This window comes from Corvus hawaiiensis, chromosome 2, assembly GCF_020740725.1.
Source record: "Corvus hawaiiensis isolate bCorHaw1 chromosome 2, bCorHaw1.pri.cur, whole genome shotgun sequence".
NCBI lineage: Eukaryota > Metazoa > Chordata > Aves > Passeriformes > Corvidae > Corvus > Corvus hawaiiensis.
In genome coordinates this window covers 112,315,909-112,336,526 of record NC_063214.1, presented here as the reverse complement: position 1 = coordinate 112,336,526, position 20,618 = coordinate 112,315,909, and the positions used below count along the sequence as shown (strand labels likewise).

Genomic DNA, 20,618 nt, shown 5'->3' with positions numbered 1-20,618 from the left:
ACACCCACCCCTATCCCTCTGGGATGATCAATATATTAATTAAGAGCTTTACCTTCCACCACAGAACCACAACTGTATCACTGAAACCTGTTTGGGGCACAGCTGTAAATAATTAAATGCCACAGGCTGTGACTCATTTATTGATCATCCAGGAGTGCCACCAGGGCTTTTCCTAATGCATAAAACAAAGAGCAGCAGGGTCTCCTGTTGCCAGAGGAATGAGCAGTAATCAGGAGAAAAGCATGTATCAGGTGAAGGAATATGGAAGAACAGGAAAGTTCATCTTTAATATAATGTGGGGTACAGTAATACCCAGATAACACTGGATCCTGACCATCAGAGGGAACAAATAGAGACAGGCTGGCAATTCCTCTGCTTTGTGACCTTTTCCAGATGTATGCTCAATGATGGCACTTTGTGTCTGACTGGAGCTAATCCTGCAAAATCTGGTCTTCAGCTACCGCCCCAAAGAAATTCCTCTTTGCTTGGCAACAGCTCCTTCCTGGGGAGAGCAACAAGCAGCAGCTGCTGCAAAAGGCTGAGCCTTTCCCCTTCTTATTTCTCAGAAACCATAAAAATTTCTCTATCTGCAAAGACAAGCACAAAAAAGCAGTAGAGAGAAAGACTAGGCCACATAAAAACCATTTCTATTTGTCCTTCCTCCTGCCAGTGGATCACAGAAAGGAAGAAAAAGAGATTGGGGTAAGAGGAGGAAAATTTCTCCTTGGATTTGCTGGGGTTTTTTTCTGATGATTCTTTAGTTTGCATGATTGCCTGCAAGGAAGAAGGGCTCTGGGCTGGAGGGCAGCTCTCAGAGTGCCCTGGTCCCTGCAGAAGCTGCATATGGTGACCACCCACCCTGTCACAGCTGCCCTCTCCTCCCACAGCTCCAGGGGAGAGACGGATGGGAGGTTACCTCAATGCAGAGCTACTTGCATTAAGTCAGGCTCTTTGCCTAGAAATAAATGATGCAGGTCTTGTATGAAGTATGCAGTAAATAGGAAGTATTAAAGATGGATTGTTAAACTCAGCGTGTTAAATGTGGAGCTGCTTCTTCCCTTTCCCTGCAGTGTCTGTAAATAAACCCAATGCAACACTCCAGCTGCTATCCCCCTGAGCATCAGAGGGAAACAGCCAGGGCACCACTATCCCCTCATCCCCAGCTCCTGCCTGCCTCATCAGGGACATACCACACACCAGGAGTGTTTAAGCCTAATAAATATGTATGTCAGACCCTTGCTCAGGTGGCAGCCTTTGTGCTTCCTGGGGCAGTGCCAGACCACTTCTGCCACCTTAGGCCAAGGGGTGACACCTGCACAGTGACCACTGGTATTTAGTCCAGGTCAAGGCCAGAGTGCACCTGCAGAAAAACAAGTATTTAGTGAAATTGTAATGTGTGTGGCCACCACCTTCTTGTAGGTACCTCAAAAATCAGGTTATTTTGCAAGTTGTGCAGCTTTGACAGCTTGGATGTGTCAGAGCCAGGCCAGCACACAGCCTGCCTTCTGCTCCAGCTGTGACTTTGGGGCAGGGCAAGGGGAGAACAAGGGCTCTCCAGAGCAGGATGCTGCAGCCACCATTGTGGAGACAAGAGTGGTGTTTGGAAAAAGAGGGAACATAATAAACGTTGTCTGTCCTTTTGATATCAAAGTTACAGCTCCACTTGTGGAGGAGTTAGGCGTGAGGGGATTTGAGCACACGTGATGTAGGAGAGCTCCTCTCACATTTTTTGTGAGGTGGTTCAGACAACAGAAAGAAACGTAACCCAGAGGAAAAGAAAATCTGTTGAACATTAAGCATCAGTGCATTGCTTGACAAGATATAGAAGGAAACCTCCAAAAATTCAGCTTCATTTTGCCAGAAAGCTGTAATTGGGAGTCAGTTAAGTGAGAACAGGGAAAATAAAGCTATGGCTCTGAAAAGGAGGCAGAAGGGAGGAGGAAGTGAAATGGAAGTGATGAAAGCACCACCTCCACTTTGAAGCCATTAATGATACCCAGCTGTTTTTCACCACTGAGAATATTACTTTCCTCCCTCTGAAAGTTAAGCTAATGCATTCTATTAAACAGGAAAGAATTTGAATTGACTAATATCCACTCTTGTGCAGAGAGGTTTTGGCATGGTGTGTTCATCCTTCTCCTTTCTACTCTATCAGCAAAGCAGCAGAGAAAGCCACGTTGAGTAGCTTTACACAATTAATGCAATTTACGCACTGGCATTTTCATTAAATTCCTTTTGCCAAGATTTAATTATAAAAGTTCATGGTTTCCTTTTACATACTGAAATAAATTTTAATTAAAACTTTTGTAGTGCTTTAAGTCCACTTCCTTTACACAATTTATTTGATAAATTTGATAAACCTGAGAAATTGCAGTACTCTGGATTTTTAAATTAGTTTTATTTTTGTTGAAGATCCTGGCAGGTCTCTAAATGTCACCTGGGCAAAGCTGACATGGTGTGAGTGGCTGAGTGGGAGCTGCCTGTGGCTGCCATCCTGGTTAAGGACTTGGTCTTTGATCAGACTATACGTATCTGTTTAGGTCCTGCTGTTTGAGAGTCACAGCCCTGAACAAAAGAATCCTAGTGTGACCCCAGGTGGATTATTCAGTCCTACTGCAAACACAGAGCTTTGCTGCCTTTGAAGGCCCAAAATAATTCCTCAAAGTCCCTGAAGTGCCCCCCAAAGTACCAGCTTGTGCTGCCCACTGGGCACAAGTTTAGGGCCAGCTGCCCTGCTGTTAGTCTTATTTTGAGTCACTTAAACAGGGTGTGCCCATATCAAAACAGTCAGTGAATGAAGAGAAGTGAATGAAGGAAGGTGACTGAATGGGATCCAGAATGATGCCAGGTTGTTGCCTGACTGATCCAGCCACAGGGTGCTGACAGAAAGCCAGTGGTGTTTGCCCACCTGCTGATGATGGTGTTAAACACTCCTCCGTATCCATCCAACAAGGACGTACGCAGGGACAAAGTGTAATCTCACTCCACATCCTCATGCCCAAAAAGATGGCCCAGATTTAATTGGCAGCAAGAATCTGCTTGGGTATGTGATGCACGAGGGTAAGAGAGCAAGACTTAGTGTGCTGCCTGCACATGGCTTCTTTTGTGAATAAACAAAGGGCTTCTGTTTGTCAAACTGCCAAGTGAGTGCCTTTAATTATAAATGAATTGAGCTTTTTTGAGAAATTAACACAGTCAACAAGTGTCTTTTCTTAAATTATAAACAGATGGTACTTTTCAGCAAAGGCAAAATGTGATTAAGAAAGCTCCTCTGTTCAGAAAATGCAATTTCTGCTTTAAACTTTCAATCAGTCAAAAGCTCCAGATTCAAAGCAGAACTTACCATAACCATGTGGATATTTTTTGTTCTGTTTTGTTTATATTATGATTGTTTATAAATTGCACAATAATTTACTATTTCAAGTCACTTGTGGCATTAACTTAATGTTAACCCAGGTGGCCCTAGCAAAGGATGAAAATGTCAAAGGAGCCAAACAAATATAGGCTTGTTGAAAATGAACATAGTAACATAGTAACTATCTATGCTAATGACTTCTGTGTATGAAATATGCATTGCTAAATGACAAGCCCCACACATGGGGCCAGGGATGTAGTTACTTGACTGATCAAACAGTATTTTCATATTTACCAGGACCACATTTCCTTAACATCTGCTCTGGTAAGAAAATGGCAGTGGTGACAAATCTATTTTTTGTTCTTTGGAAAATTTCCAAAGATGTGGGACGCTACTCAAGCTCAGTGTAAGGACAAGGGGGACTGAGGAGTCAATCAATCTTACCTGTGCATAGACCCAAAATGAAGGGATTCTGCCACTGGGGGCTTTTGTAAACTATCACCATTAATTCTTTTCCTGCATTATTTGGAAGTTTGTCTTCACAGAAGAAAGATTAGTTTTAATAGACTGTATTTGTTCTAATTTGTTTAAATTAGAAGCGTTATGTGACTTGCCCTGAAAAATGAGCTCTTGAAATTGCTCTGGTAACAGCCTGGTCTAGTTCAGGCCTAAGATGCCAAGGTGAGCTCTGCAAAAGCCTTTCTAAATGCAGAGAAACAGGTAACAGTAGAGCAGTTTTGTGGTGCTAGTACAGAGGTTTTAGACCAGTCCCCACCCCAGTGCCCATGAAGCCAGTGAGAGCAGAGCGGTGCCATTATGTGTAGTGTGTGCAGGCACCACATCATCAACCATGCCCAGAGCATCCTTCTGGCCATGGGCAGCACAGCTCTGCTGGCCAGGGGCTGCAGTGTGGGCCTGGCTTCAGCACTGAGCCTGGGAGTGAGCAGAAGTGTTTGAATTCATATAAATGCAGTGCATCAAACACTTATATTTTCTCTCCCAAATGCTGTTTTCCAGAAGCAGTACTCTGTTCTTGACATGATGTAAACCAGACCTGTCAAAACCCCTACAAGATGCTACCCTGAAACCCAACAACCACTCAATGTGTGGACTTTGGCAGAACTCTTGTTTAGCTCATCCCTCCATATAGTGTTTCTTTTGGGCTGGAGTTACATATCTGACCATCAAGAGAAGGGACACACTATAAAGGTGAATAAAGGAGTACATGGTCTGAAACCGTGCTTTGAAAGTAGGATGTTGCCTGGCATCTGTGTGTGATTCCATATGCCCTAAGACTGCCACACATCATCTCACTACAGTAACAAGGTGAGAGGACAGATGGAGAAACCCCAGCTCCTTGTTCCTGTTCTGAAACAGGAATGCTTTTACTGACACCAAGTCCAGACAGAGTGATGGAGTAGATAAGCAGACCCAAAATAATAATCCAGCAACTGTTAGCAGCCTTCTGAACATGTCTGTGTTGTTTACAGTGCCAGAAGAGAGCGAGAGAGAGGTACCTTGGAGGTGTGTATGCAAAGGTTGTAGCTCAGTGTAATTTCAGTCCCATGTCTTATGCTCTACAAAACCTCTATCTTCAAAATAAAAGAGAAACAAGAGATCCACGGATCTTATATACGCCCATTTTCTTCACTATGGAACATCAGTCATTTCAAAGTCTAGGCAGTGTCCAAAATGAAATACCCACTGAGAGAAAGAAATTATTAATTATACTTTAATGGGTATGGACTATTAAGTGTGTGTGTAACCTTAGCGCTGGTACTTCCTGACTTTTAGGTGAAAATTCATAATATTAACAATCTTAAGGGAATATCTGTAAATAGGAATTACCACACCACTTAGTTTTTAAAATTTTATTATGAAAGACCTCACCATCTTTCCTCATAAGTATTTAGTACCACACATTTAGTGCAAACTAGTTTGGCAGTGCTGATCTACAGTGTGTAAGTGAGCTGCCTGCATGCTGATGTTATCTTTGTTTCTATTGTAAGGTAGTACAGCTGTGACTCATGTTTCTGCATAAATATTTAAATTATGATTTCAACATTTTCATTTTGACAATACCGTGCCAAATGCTGCTGTGACGGTTTCAACAGATTTTGAAAAGCAAGTGGGAATAACTGATTGGCTTTCTTTAATGAAGCTATAATGAACTCTTCCAACAATTTTGGATATATCAAGGATATTCTGTAAACCAGTGTCATCCTACAGTTATGCCCTTTAATGATCCTGTTGCCTGTTATATGGATCTACTATTGTGTTACACTGTGTTCTGAACTGCTACAGTTCAGGTATGGTTTTTTCTACCTTTTCTAAGTGCTTACCACACACACAAAATAATAAAACCTGTCTTGGGGTGACTTTATGATGTGTATCCCATATCGCTGCCCCATGCCCAGAAATTAATTTTGTGCCTTTCTATGCCTTTAAACTGAGCCTGAGAGGGGAGAGAGAGACAAAACCGAGGGAACTTTCTAAGCAGTTTGCAGTTTGTTTTCATGTTTTCAAGGACACAGAGATAGAGACAGCTCTCTGTGTTCAGCTGCGGCAGCAGAGCGAGAGTGGGGAAGGCACCCTGCTTGCTTTCAGCCAGTTTTTCAGCTCCTTTTTTTCTCCGGAGAGACATGGAGAGTTGAACTTTTGTTTTCCTGGGACTTTGTTTTTTTCTCTTTTCCTCTGCTGGACGGTTTCAACATCAGAATACATCGGGAGGAATTTCCACCGAGGCCTTGGCCCTGGAGGTGGGCTCACCACCCCATCCCAAGTCCAAGGAGGGGAGAGAGAGATCTACGGAAGGACTCTGAAATTTTCCCAGGTTTTCTCTCTACAGTGAGAGGTTTCATTATTTAGCATTAGTATCCTTTTCCTGTGTATTTGTTAAATAAATAGTTTTATCTCTTTCCCTTTCCTTCGAGGAAAATTAATTTTTTCCTGAACCTGGTGGGGGAGGGGTGGTTGTAACCTGCCTTCTCTCAGAGGATGTATTTCCAAATTTGCCCAAACTGGCACAAAACCCTGTCTGCATATTCCAATATACAGCGTAGCTCATTTGCACATCAATTGTGACTCAGTATTTCACATCCTCATGAATAAGCAAATAACCTATTTCAAGATTAGCAAATAAAATCTTTCAGCACAATTACATTTCATTTAATTTAATCATTAATTATATTAATATGAACTGTGCTTAGCATTGCTTAACATTACTTAACATTTTGAAGTTTGAGAAACCCTGCCTTGTGTGCACTTGTTTGTTGGTATGGTATCTGCAGTCAAACGAAAAGCCTGGTAAGAGTCAAAGTAATGATGGCATGGTCCAAAATGTGTTGCTGGGTATTGCAGCCCCTAACTTGAGCTGGAAGTTCAACAGTGAGCTGAAATCCAAAGCAAGACAAGGTGCTGTTTGTTTTCTTTAAGGTTTATGTGTTAGAGTCACAGGGTAGAGGCATCAGATTCCACTTGAAGTGGTCTGCACCTCTTAGAAGACTAGAGTCCACATAAGAATAGCTTGTGTTGGGGATACAAACTTATTTCCGGGTGGAGAGACTTAAAAATATGTGTCTTGAACTTTAGCTGAGAACAATATTATAGTTATCATCTTGTATTTTGCTTCACAGTGACATGATTCTTGCACATTCCAGATTCCCCCCTTTTCCTCTTTTTCCTTAAAAAATACCCCATAAACTTGGAGAATATCTGATGCCTCTAGTATTTGTACTGTGAGATCTCTAAAAGCATTTTATTTTGTTGAAGCAGTTTCTTCTGCTGAAGAGTCAGTTCTTCACAATTGTACAACTGAAGAATCAATTGCCCTTGAGGGCAACAAGGTTGACAAGCTGCACTGGTACATTCATTTCCTAAAAATGCTGTCCACAGATGACTTGGAGTTAGATTCTAGTTATAAGCTGATAGAGATTGAAGCAGTTTACATAGTTTTTCAAGTAACCTTCCTTCTTATTAGGGCAGCACTCAGCTTCAGCATTTGTGGAAGAAAGTGATGTTAATACTGAAACATCATGCAGGAAAGGGCATTAATATTTGTGTTATGTATCCTCTCAACTGACTCCTGGTGTTGGAGTAGTAATAATGAGGGGATTTCTGTGCTCATAAAAGCTGAAGGCAAAGAGTTCATGAATCTGTATCTAACGATAAGCTCTGTGGCAATTTTTTAGCAATGGGTCCACCTGCAAGACAACTTATGCAAGAAGGAGGGATAGGACTGAAAGCTTAGAAAAAATGAGTGGCTGAAGTGATATATCCCAAATTCCTGAAGCTGTTTATGAAGCAGCAAAGGAAATGTGGGTGCTGTTGAGCATGCTGACTAACTCATCCTGTTGCCAAAACAAACAGAATACAACTGCAACTGGCTTTAGTGGTGGGAGGGAATATGCTTGTTCTAGACAGTGACAGCTGAGGGCCAGTGCCATCCTGTCTGTTTTCTAGTTGCACAAGACCTAGGACGTGTGTCAGGCGATCAGGAAGCCAGAGCTGCTGTATCCTCGGCTATCCGAGTGCCCCATCCCTGCAGAACTGAAAAGGAACAGTCCAGGAGATCCTTCCAGCTCAAGTGGATGTACTTTGAAGTCAGAGAAGGAACCCCCAGACCAGCAGCCCATAGATCTGAAGGAAAAAAACACTACAGAAAAACAAAATTAATTACTCCCAAACTGATGTCCTCAAAATTTTAAGGAACCCATACTTTCAGGTTTTTCTAACTGCAATTTAACTGTTACATCTTTGGAAATGTGTTATCCCATGCTTGCCTTTTAGGCTCCTTTGAACCACCTGGTGGTGTGATTCCCTATGAAAAATAGGGTGTTTATTAAAGTAATCATGAATCTGAAAAAGAGTCATTTTACTTAAACTCCCAGTGCAACTGCTTAAGAGAATGTCTCTCAGGATTAAACCAAGCAAGATAAGCAGCCCACACAGTTGGGCTGACTCTTCCGAAGCAAATACATACACAGGGTAGCACAGTAATACTGCCAGCTGAAGAATGTTGAAATACAACAGTGAGTGACAGCTGGTTCATACAAACTGAACTGGTTTTGTCCAAATAAACCAGCATGGACTTTCCCTCAGCCTTTGTTCTGAGCTTGCTCAAGCCTTCAGCCTGAGCTGGGGATGAGCGGTGACTGATCTAACCAGCCCCACAGATGGACCAAGGCAGAAGGGCACCTCTGTCTGGGCCAGCCCTCTGCTCAGAGCATGGTCAGTGAGATCAGGGCTGTGTCCCATCAGGTTTTGAGTATCTTGGAGGATGGAGATCCCATCTTTCTGAGCAACCTGCTCCCTTGTGTGACCACCCTCAGAGTAAAAGATTGTTTTCTTTTGTTTGAATTGAGATTTTTTGTGCTCATTTGTGCCCTTTGTCTCTTGTTCTGTCACTGGACACCACTGAGAAGGGTCTGGCCTTTAGTCCCTGTGTAAGGAATTTATATCTGAGCTATCTCCAAGTTGAATATGCCCAGGTATCTCAACTTCTGACACATGACAAATGCTCCAACACTTCATCCACCTTTGTGGCCTGTCTGGTGTGTCTGCATCTCTCTCATCCTGGCAATCCCAGAGCAGGATGTAGCACTCCAGGTATCACAGAATCATGGAATGCTTTGGGCTGGAAGGGACCTTATGATGATGTAGTTCTAACCGCTCTGCCATGGGCGGGGACACCTTCCACTAGACCAGGTTGCTCAAAGCTCCATCCAACCTGACACTGAACATTTGCAGGGGTGGGGCATCCACGGATTCTGTGGGCAACAGGTGTGTCTGAGGAGGGCTGAGTGAAGGATCACCTCTCCTGTCCTGCTGTGGACACTCGGCATGACCCAGCCCAAGATGCTGTTTGCCTTCTTTGTTGCAATTGCTGCAAACAAGGGTTCAACTTGGTGCCCACCAGAACCCCCCTGGACCTGTCCTGCAGAGCTGCTTCCCAGCAGGTTGGTCCCTGGCCTGTCCCAGTGCAGGGGTTTGCCCCTCCCAGGGGTGGGACTTGGCACTTCCCCTTGCAGAGCTCCGTCAGGTCCCTGTCAGCCCATTTCTCCAGCCTGTTGAGATCCCTCAGGACAGCACTGGGACCTCTGGACAAACCATTCCAGCAATGCTCCTGTGCCACTTCCCAGCTTTAAAGGGCTGCAACTCATTTGCCCATCCTTATCTCCATAATTGATGAGTACTACTTCCATAAATTCCAGTAATTTTTAATATATATAGTAATTAGAAAAACATATATGTACATATAGCAATCATACTGGGCCCAGGCTCCAGCTCATAATGGGACAGCATTCCAATAGCTGATATAGATCTAGGGCTCTTTAGATGGAAAGATTAGAGCTTGGATGCTGACACAGATATTAAGAAGCTTGCTTATACTGCATAGAGTTCCAGTAACAAACATTGTATTAGCTTTCACTGAAAAAAATTATAAACTTTAGAAACTAATTAAATTAATAAAATTCTAATAATAATATTCCAGCTTGATGAGTCATGAAATTTGAGTACACTCTTGTGCAGGGCAGCTCAGGGCAAGGTTGCAATTTTGCTGTGTGAAAAGAAGACACTGGAGTCTCATGAGCAGAGAGAGAAGCCTGATATTGAGTTATAAAGTGCTGCCTCAGGCTTGTGTGCTGATGTGAAATTTAAACGTATTTTTGTTTCCAGGGTGCATGTCTGTGTGTGTTTTGTTTCTGACTCTCACAACTAATTTCCATATAGGAGACTAACAATTTGTAAAGACTATGGATGAAGGCCATATCCTTCGATAATCATGGAGCACTGGATGTGTAGAAGGCAGCTGGAAGCCACAAGGAGACACAATCACATGCTCCTTTCTTAAAGTAACACAAACACCTTCTGCTCCCAGCTACCACCCCCAGCAATGTTTGCTATTTCATGAACTTCTCCCCCCAGCTCACAAAGGCTTTTGAACCTGTAGCAATCACCAGACTATGGTATAAAACCAAAACCTGTTCAGTGTATTGGCCCCACCCCACTTTTGCATCAAACCTGTACTATGACCGTGTTCCTTCCTGTCATTTTACTTGTATTTTCCTGCTTTTTCCTGAACATGGAGGGACTTGAGGAAATGTGATTTTTAATCCAGTCCTTGAGTCCTTGTATCACTGAAGCAGAATGCAGTACTGCATGTATTTCACCTGTACATCTGAGCAACTTAAAGCACGTCTCAGAGAGGCTGCTCTAATGCTTTATTTGCATCAGTGTATACTCATGCCTCAGGTAAAAACATTAATGACAATGTGTCTGAAAGATGATGTGCAAGAATAAACCGACAACTTGCATCAATTCATTTATGGTACTTTAATACCAAGTTAATGCATTTCTCAATTAGAATTTATAAACTGGTAATTCATAGAAAAAAAATAAATCACAGCTTCACAAAAAGCTAACTTGAACAGTTTGTCCCCTCCCCGCCAACAAGCAGTTTACAATATATTTCAACTATGTTGGTAGAAAGTTAACAGTGATGTGAAACTCTTAAAAAACATTTGCAACAGCAATTGAAAATAAAATAATGATTTTTACTCAGTGAAAAATTAATAGGAATTGTGTTTCCCACTAAAAGATAAGTCAGAAAAGCAGCAAAAAATCCCTCTCTTACTTGTTAGGTATGAGCTTTACCCCGCCACATTTATCATAGGCAAAGGCAGCACTTCAGCATTATTCGTTCCCAGGTTCAGCACTTCAGTGGTTTTGGCAAGACTCAAAAGTCATACTCAGAGGTCCAGAGTTTGAGGTGTGTGCTGCCCCTCCTCCCTGTGCTCCACAGGCTGGTCTACTCCTCTTCCTCAGGGTACAGTGGGATCAGAAACAGCTCAGAGTAAAGGTAAGGAGTATGAAAATTTTTCTATTGGATCATATTCTTTCTTCACTCTTCACCTCTCCAATACAAACTGGAAACACCAGAAATTTTGGCTGTCACACTTCACATGTGAGTATTTACAGGAGAGACAGGATTTGGATGATGCTGTTATATTTTCACCTGTGTACAAAATCCCTTCTCTCTGCTGAGGTTATACATGCAACCACAGAACAAAAAATGTTCCTTCTCTAAGTCACATTTTCAAAAGTCATTGCACTTGACAATAAAAAGGCAATTAATATGCATTTGATATTAAATATATTGTACAGACCTGAACTTCTGTGCAACTCATTGCTTCGGACATATATAACATCCTTTTAAAAACTAAGCCTCTAATCATAGCTTAACAAAGAAAATCTTTGTTAAAGACAAAAATCTTTAAGAACAAACACACAAAAACCCGCTCCCTTTAACTCCTAGTGCATTTAAATAAATCTTTGAAATTCTCTATGTTGTTCCCACATTTAACCTCACTGCCATTCCATAATGATCTAATGACATTATACAAGAACACCTTTTCCTTGACCTAACCAATAAGGCTGGCATTTCGGATGCTGTTGGTACAAACAGGAAAGCTGAAGTTAAGATTATTATCTCACTCCTTTCATGTAGAAAACGAAAGGTTTCAATCAAGGTGGATGTAACTCAGTTGTCACCACTGTCTGTAAATTCCAGCGGTCCATTTCAGGTGCCAAGTATTTACTCTACTGAGCCAGGGTTTTGGATTGTCCCAGCATATTTTGCAACAACTTGCAGTTAAACCTACGGACACGGAAACTGAAAGGGAGATTTTGGTCCCTGAGATATACTAAATGAAACCAAGACTAAAGTACTGATATTTAGTATGGAGTGGACCCTTTTTAATGAAAACTAAGTTATCTTCAACTTTCTAAAGTTTAACAAATAGTCACTTAAGCAAGATGACAGAATATATGCAGTATTGGTCAAGAAAAGTGCACTGTACAGAGTAGTTTGAAGAGTTACCAGTTACTGAGGACCAAACAGCTGTCCTGTCAATAGCATGCTGTGTCAAACTTGTCTTTCCAAGCTAGCACAAAACCACAAGATGAAACATGGCCTTAACCAAAACTCTATCTTCTCTCATCTCTTTAAAGGTACAACTACAGGACTTGGTGTCATAAATACTTATGATGGGCCAAGTGACTACATGTGCCAGAGCCAAACCCAACTTTTTAACCTTGCAGCTGAACATTTCAGCAATACTCTGTGGACAATAGCAGCAAACTCCTCATTGCCAAACCAGTGGCAATGTGTGCGACTGGTAATCCCTCTTGGGCTAGTGTTTAAAAGGTTTGTACCATGGAAGGTGTTACAGACCAGTGGCAACTACAATAAAACATCTTTGGCAACCATTGACATATGAAAAGTAATTCACAGCAGCTGGAAGAATCGTAAGATGTTTATAAAGTTCCATAGTGCATCATGAACTTTCTGAAGTGTGTTGCATGAAGTACCAAACTCCTGAAAAGGACAGCTAAACATCTGCCATCATTACCTCAGAGATTGCAGGTTTTTTAATACCACTTTCTCAGACAAAGCTGGGCCTTGTGAAATTTTAGAGGATGATGTGAGATAGTTCACACAAAGGCTTCCAGTGCATTTGGAGTTGATTTGGGCAAGGGAACAGCATAATGAAGGGCTGAAGACTGAATTTTCAGTGCACCACCCGGAAATTACTCAGGGAGTAGTGACAGATGGATTCATGAATAGATTGAACCACAAAAGTAGCATAATCACGTTGGTGGTGGAATCTCTTCAGACAACAAAACAAACTGAAACAAAAAAATCAGCTGCATCCAGTGAGTCCACTAAGTAGCCTCATTTACCTTAAAGAAGAAAATGTGTGCATTAGGAACACAAAGCTTATTCTAAAACATTAGTAACACTCTATAACACAGCTGAGATATAAGAGGAATTCAGTAAAACCAACTTTTGTTTTTAACTACTGCAGTTATAAATTTGGTATGTCATGACACCAGATAAGCCAGCTCTTAAGTGCGTGGGATGTGCACACAGTAGGAGAGCAGAGACCACACTATTAAGATGGGTAAATTTTTAACAAGTAGAAGAATTGAAAGAAGATAATCTAAGCTTATTTTCTTCTAAATATGAGCTCAGCTTTCAGAACTTTGGAAAATATTATTGCAAGTATCTTGCAGAACTGCACAGTGATCCCTATATATAAATTAGGATGCAATTTGGCAGTAACTATCACAACACAAGAAACTAAAAAGGAAAAACAGAATCTTAAAAAAGCCCCCACAGGGTATTTAAGCAGACAGAATATAGTTTTGCTATCAGCACTGATGTCTCCTTCTGTGGGAATCAAGTCAAAGAACTTTATATCCCAGATGTCACATCAGACCCCATAGCCAATCCCCACTATACCTCCCTTGAAAGATGCCAATTTATGCCCACAAAGTAATTTATTTAAATTTGAGTCTAATAAAATATATGATCATTTTCAGTTAACTCCTAACCACCCCCTGAAAAAAAAAAAAAAAAAAGGTACAGCTATGGAATATATTGAAATCTTTCAGATATCCACTTCTAAAATGAGTGTGGAAAACATAAAAAATCTCAGCATGAGGACTGCAGTTATTATACACAGCTTGCTTCATTAGTGAAATAATACCATTCATTTCTCTCCAGGAAAGAAGAATGAAGACCATAAAATAAGGTACAAGTAATTGACCTGATTTTGATGAAATTATGAAATGCTATAATTAAATAGAGTATTGTTCAGTCATCAGGTGCCACATGAAAAGGCAGCTTAGCAGTTCTGTAAATGGGGTTTTGCTACGTTAGTGTTCTCTATTCGGGCACAGCAGATTTTTCCTTCACATTTCAGTAGCTGTAAAATCATGGTCCTGCCCTAGAGACGTGTTCAACATCAGCACTGTTGCTATGCGAGACTTACTGCTGTTTCAGCATGTGAAGGATGAATTCAATCCTCCCTAAATTCAATCCTCCAACCTACTACTCTGATGACTGCATTGGAGTTACAGTGTTTCACTAAAAGATAAAATGTAACAAAGTAATTAAATGGAGTTTCTGTACTGAATTAAAAGGAAAGTCTGGTCAGCAAGTTCTGGCTTTTAAATGCAAAAGGATATTTCCCAGAGCAAGTGTTTCAGGGGAAGCAGCCCTGCTCCACTTGACAATGCAAATTCTGTATTTCATGTTCTACACTAATGCACAGCTGGGCAAAACTGCAGCCTGTATGTACCATCACTGTTGCTGTTCCTTTTGAGACTTCATCATTTTTAAAACAAAGAACAGGAAATTTCTTACAACTTCTCCTGTCCCCAAGCTTACCATGTAAATAATAATGCAATATATTCACATATAAAGTAATTATATTGGTATGTATAATTATATACACATAGTATATTGATAGCTAGTGTTATCTGAAAACAAGGTCAAAAATGGGTTCTAAAGGCCATGGTGAGTTGAGATGAATATGTTTCCCACTTGTGAGTCAGCAAGGCACTGACAAGCTTAAGGTAGGGAGAAAAAGAAATCTTTTCTTATGAGTTCCAGCAGTGCAAGTTTAATATGCAAGTTACTGATTAGTTGTTTTTAAAAAGGAATTCCCAGAATTAAAGTTGCTTATCTGCTAATTTATCATTGATTTTCCATATTATTTTAGGTACCCTCTATGTGGTGAAGAACCTGACCTGGAATTTATATTCATGTTACTTTGTTCAGCATGTTAAAAATTTACCCACTTATTCACAGCTGGTTTTATTTTATTCTTCATAACATAGATCTTTCTCACTCACAGAGACATTCCAGAGTTAGTAAATGACTGTCAATCCATTTGTTCAGTTTGATTTTGGCTAGCACTTGTTTAGTTTGATTTTAGTTCTCCTACAAGCTGCAACCGTCTCTTCCATGCAAGGAAAATTACAATTGAAAATTCAGGCTGAATGAGTAGAAATAAAATACAAACACATCATCACAGGAGCATGCTAGAGTCCTCAACTGTCTAATTAACACCCTCTGCCTATCCCTCCAAAACCAAAACAAAAAAAGAAAACTAAACAACCCCCAAACAGCTTACTAAGCAGCAACAATGCCTATACTGTAAAATACTTCATTTGGAATGAAATTCTGCAACAAAAAGGAATAAATGACACCATCAAATAAACATCCTTTTCTTACTGTAAGAATATCTTAATGAAATGTCTTGCTTCTGGCATAAGTAACTAACACTGTCTTCTATATTAAGAATTTTCTTTTAAAATAAATTGTATATTAACAGGTGGAAGATGCATCTTCATTGCATATGCACACAATCCCTTCCCAGTTTTGCAGCTAAGCCTTTTAGGGTCTCTTCTTTTTAGACTAATTTAATTCACTTCTCCATCAAGAGAAAAATACAAGAAGAATGTTTTATAGATTTAGTAGATGAAAATTTCTAACAATACAATAGTTTCAAGGAGTCTAGAAAAATCAAACAGGTGCATGAAGCCTTTCAGGGACAGAAGAAAAAGTTTTCACTTAATTTAAATGAGATCCTCAAAATAATTAAAAACTGTGTAGGAAGAAACACAGGATAAAGAATGGAACCTTACTCTAACTGCAATGCACACTGTGAAGCAGGCAACACATAACTCTGCTAGGCTGCTCCAACCCAAACCCCTTTTATAAACTGTGTACAGTCTGCACAGAGAGACAAAGGGAGGGGAGAGTCCAAGGTTTCATGTACATCCAACAACTGCAAATTAAATGGCACGTGAGAATGGAGACAGCATTCCCTTGGTTCTCTTAGGTAGATTATGCCTGAATGTTTGTGTGCATGAACAACAAAAAGCATCAGTCATTTTTGCTCCAAACAGATAGAATACAAAACCCCCCAAAACTTAAAATAGTGCAGATAGTTTTTAAAGTGATCTAGTTCAAATAATAACTAACCTGAGATGTACTTTGCTCCAATTAACATTACCATGCTACTCATAATAAAAATACCCAAAGGCAGACTAGAGAAGATACTAGTGTCACCTGATGGCATCCAGGGGACGGTGTTTCCAGTCAAGCAAATCAAAAGAGAAATATATATAAATTGCAATATAGGTGTTAAATACACAAAAAGTAACAAATGTAGTGACATTTGCAGAAGAACGAAAAAAATATTATGCATGAACCCCATAATAATTCAAAACAGGTTCTCCCTGTAAGAGTTCAAATCCAAATTCCCCTGTCAGCACCATCTAGGTTGAGCCCATTTCTAGTATTCTCCAATCCTACCCCTAAAGTATCAAAGAACTAAGGAAAAGAACAGGTGTTCTTTATTCTGAACCAGGTTTTCTGGTTTCCCCCCAGGTGTTAGTCCAGATAATCACTGAAGTAAGTTTTGATAAACATATGTCTTCACATTAATTGAAGAAAAAACCCCTAGTTTTATTTTCTGCAAGGCAGATTTTCCTTCAAAAGGAAATAAAGATATCTAAGTAAGATAAGCATCAGGTTAGATGTAAGGGTACTAAATCATAAAGGTCAATACTGAAGTGAATCATATTGCTCATGTTAAGTCACCTCTTCCCCTTCCCAATAGCCTTGGCAGAATTGTTTGTAAACCACAGTGTTAAATAAAATACTTAAACCAACATATAGGATGGCAAAAGGAAAATTTTAGCTTTCAAGAACAAAGTGACCACATGCAGCTTGAGGGCTCCAACTGTGGATTTTGGATTGTGGGGGGAGTTTACATTTTGAGGATTCTTTACTTAATACTTTTCATTCTAATAGTTTTCCAGCAAAAGGGAAATTAAATGAAGATAAAGCCTATAAATGATGTGTTACAGGATTACTCAGGACTGAAAACTTATCCCAAAATAGTACTAAAATAAAAATTCAAATTATAGATCACAGAAGACTGCAGGTTTAATTTAATTAAAACATGGCAAATGAGAAAGCCCTCTACTTCAGAGGAAAGATCTTGTTCAGTCCCTCAAAAGTGTTTTCATATTTTCTCTATGTGAACAATAGGTCTGTGTAACTCTTGACTTCATTGATAACTTCCTGCTCTTACCCCCTACGGGTCAAATAGATTTTGATGTGGATATCAATCCCTCCTTCCTACATAGCAAATAACAAAGGCAAGATACAGCAAGAAAAATCACAGGATGAAACTTTTCTCCTTTGTAGTGTGAGGTTATGGTATAAGAAATTTTAAAAAATCCCTGCGTTCTTTGAATTGTGCTGTATCTAGTCTTGTAGGTGAGATTATTTTTCTTTTGTAAACCAGTACCATTCTGCAAAACCTGCAGCTGTTCTGTAAGATATTGCTTGTGCTCTCCTTTCAGGAGGAAGACCCAGCTTTCTATTTTCCTGCTCTGTTTCCACAGTGGATTTAAGTAATGATCTTTAAATCACTATAATAGTCCAGGGATGGTATGAACAGAAAAGGTCAACAAAAGCAAGATGAGCCACCTAGGCTAACTGGCTAATTAATAATACTTGACCTGCATTAAATTTTGGTTTACCATTTGGACTGTCAGATGTCTCCCATCCCATAGATTTCATCACAGCTTTCTTCCATCTGGCATAGCGATATTCGCTTTCTGAAATTAAGAAATCAGCAAACATCTCAATGCATAGGAATACAACTACAAGTATTTAAGAACCAGACACGGCAATATGAGTTTTTTACTCTTTTGCACAGTATCATTTGTTTGCACAGAGAAATTAATATAAAATCCTTTCTTGAATACAAAAAAACTCCACCCCAAACCCAGCAGTTATTCATAGTAACAAGAAATAAAAGACATTTTCTTCATGTTCACCAATAAGAAGATTTACAAGCAGAACAAAATGAAGCAATTGATATTTATGTAGAAACCCTTCAAATTCTGTCTTGAAGTAGGGATTTTAGACGTAATTATAATCAAAATGGTAAGACAAAATTATGCACCAAAAATTAAGAAACAACTGAAAAGACAAAAAAGCATTTATTTTGCACAGAGATTAATTATGTCAAGTAGATACTTTCTATCTCTACAAGCACTTAAAAATTGATGAGAAAGATAGCTAGCTAAAAAGCAATAATTAATGTAGGCTTTTTAAAGCCGAAAGAAGAGTATCCAAAACCAGTCCTTTCAATATCTGTGAAAAAAATAAGTTTGCAAGTCAGAAAACATGAAAAGGTTTTACCCTCTGGGTTGATCTGTGGTTCAAATCGTTCACATGTCACTGCTGTCAAATCTCCAGGATTCAGACTCCAAACTCCAACTCCTTCTGCAGCTCCTGCTGCCATAGCAGCTCCTAAAGCTGTTGTTTCAGGCATTGATGGTTTTACTGAAGCAAACCACAGAGAAGACCATAATGATTTTTAATGGAAGTCACCTTGATGACACCAGAACTAAAGATTTACATATCTATCAAGATACAACAACAAAGCAAGCCATCCAATTTGCTCTCAACAGCCATTACAAACCAATGTTGTTTTCAGCATTAAAAAGAAAACAGGAGCTGTAAATTCATCTTACCTACTGGAATACAGAGGATGTCTGATTGGAGTTGCATGAGGATTTTGTTATTGGTCATTCCTCCATCTACTTGTAACTGACTTAGTGGAATCCCACAGTCCTTGTTCATGGCATCTAGAATCTAAAATATGAGTAACAGATGTTACAATTTAATTGCACAGAAGTGCTCTGATACCCTCCATGATACCCTCTGAGTGTAAAACACTGACAGTTCACCATTTGCTGAAGAGGGTTAAGTAGATCATTCCTCTCTCCTATAAAAAGCAAAGCAGATGTAATGACAACACAGTTTTGTTTAATATACAGCACATGCATTCTGTTCATTACAGAAATCCTAGTGTAGAGATCTTTCTCCTCAGGTGCTCTAGATGTAGCCTATGTGCTGCTTATGTGGCCTAAGAAGAATTTTAAGAAAAGCTGATGTGAAAATTTATCAGAGCTAACAAGGGAAACAGCAGTAATAAATGGAGTCCTTCAGCTGATCACCCTTTGTCTAAATACTTTCTCTAATTTGATGGATTAAAGAATTGAAGAATTAAAACATTTGAACTGGCAATCTGGAAGACACTTCAGTAAGAACTGAGGAATATTCAAATGTTTTGAAAGAGCGACCTCTTCAAATGTTTTCAGTTAGTTGTTGAAAACTGAGAATTTTATATCAAACAATATAGACAGCAAAAATAAGCTGTTAGTATAATTTTTTGTAAAATTATGTTTCCTTTTGGGCACAGTCTGTAGCTGAAAAGTGTTGAAGTGTTTGCAAGGGATAATTAACTAAGACGGAGTATTTAATTCACTGATACCTCTCAATATGCTTTTTAGAGGATTTCCTAAAAACATCAGACCTGCCGCAAACCTTAGTTACTGGTAACACCATGGCATTACCCTACAAGCACCATTAAATACAGAATAGTGTTTTTTGTAGGGTTTTGTAAAAGCAATCAGTTAAATATCTCATTTACATTTTGTAAGGTTAGTGCATAATTTTTGTTGACAAGTTAGGCATTAACAAGTGCAGAATGATTTTCTCTCTGTAATTTTTCAGTGTATTTAAATAAAAAAAGAGGTGTGCTTTTCTCAGCTTTAAATGACAAAACAACACAGACCACAAAAAAAGACCAAAACTACAACACATTCTGCCCTGTTCCGTAGCTACAAAGTACCCAGTAATACAATCCTTACCAGGAAAAGTCAACATGCTATTTAAAAATGAACAAAAAATTGTAGGCTTGCAAGACAGTGAAAACTACATGGAGATGAACTGTCCAGTAAATTTTCTCCCCATTTCCAGAAATTAAGCCAGCAAGGTCCGTAACCAGAAAAATCTTTAAAGGGGTGAAAGGAACTGCCCAGGATAAATAAAGGTTAAAAATCACAAGGTAAGGAGAGTAAGGCCAGTTTTCATGGTGGCAGCTTCTGCCCACGGCCCTGCACTGTTCAATGCACAAGACATAAATTAGAAAACAGGATTCACAGCACAGCAGCAAAGTTTGCTGGCAATACTATACTAGTACTTATTTCCTTCACACATACCATTTTCCATTTGTCTAAGGCAATATTATCTGCCTTTTTTTACCATTCAGAACTTCAGCACCATTGGAGGCTCTGGGTTTGTTTAACACTGTGTAAGGGCATGTGTAAGAGCACGCACTGTGTAAGAGCACGCACTCAGCAGAGATTAAAAAAATGAAAAGAATGCTAGAAGCCAGGAAGGGATGAAGGAACAAAACAAATCATGATCATGCTGCTGCTATCTATTGTACGGAGGTTGGATGAAGAGCAAGGATCCAAGTATGCAAATTTTGCCTAATGACAGCATTGTACAGCTCTTAGAACTGAAAAATTGCTTATT

At 39.6% G+C, this 20,618-nt stretch overlaps 1 protein-coding gene across 4 annotated transcripts in view; it reads right to left on the bottom strand.

Moving 5' to 3' along the window:
- Positions 1 to 10,671: 10,671 nt before the first annotated feature.
- GK (glycerol kinase) overlaps positions 10,672 to 20,618 on the bottom strand; it is a 35,037-nt gene continuing 25,090 nt past the window's right edge. For 3 of the 4 annotated variants that reach the window (XM_048288580.1, XM_048288589.1, XM_048288605.1), the window contains 5 exons: positions 18,767 to 18,887; positions 18,432 to 18,575; positions 17,765 to 17,842; positions 16,194 to 16,280; positions 10,672 to 13,099 (listed from right to left, as the gene is read on the bottom strand). In XM_048288580.1, the coding sequence (XP_048144537.1) occupies positions 13,092 to 13,099; positions 16,194 to 16,280; positions 17,765 to 17,842; positions 18,432 to 18,575; positions 18,767 to 18,887 (438 nt within the window). In that variant the 3' untranslated portion in view covers positions 10,672 to 13,091. The remainder of the gene's footprint in view (positions 13,100 to 16,193; positions 16,281 to 17,764; positions 17,843 to 18,431; positions 18,576 to 18,766; positions 18,888 to 20,618) is intronic. The other variant, XM_048288597.1, reaches the window with a different exon arrangement.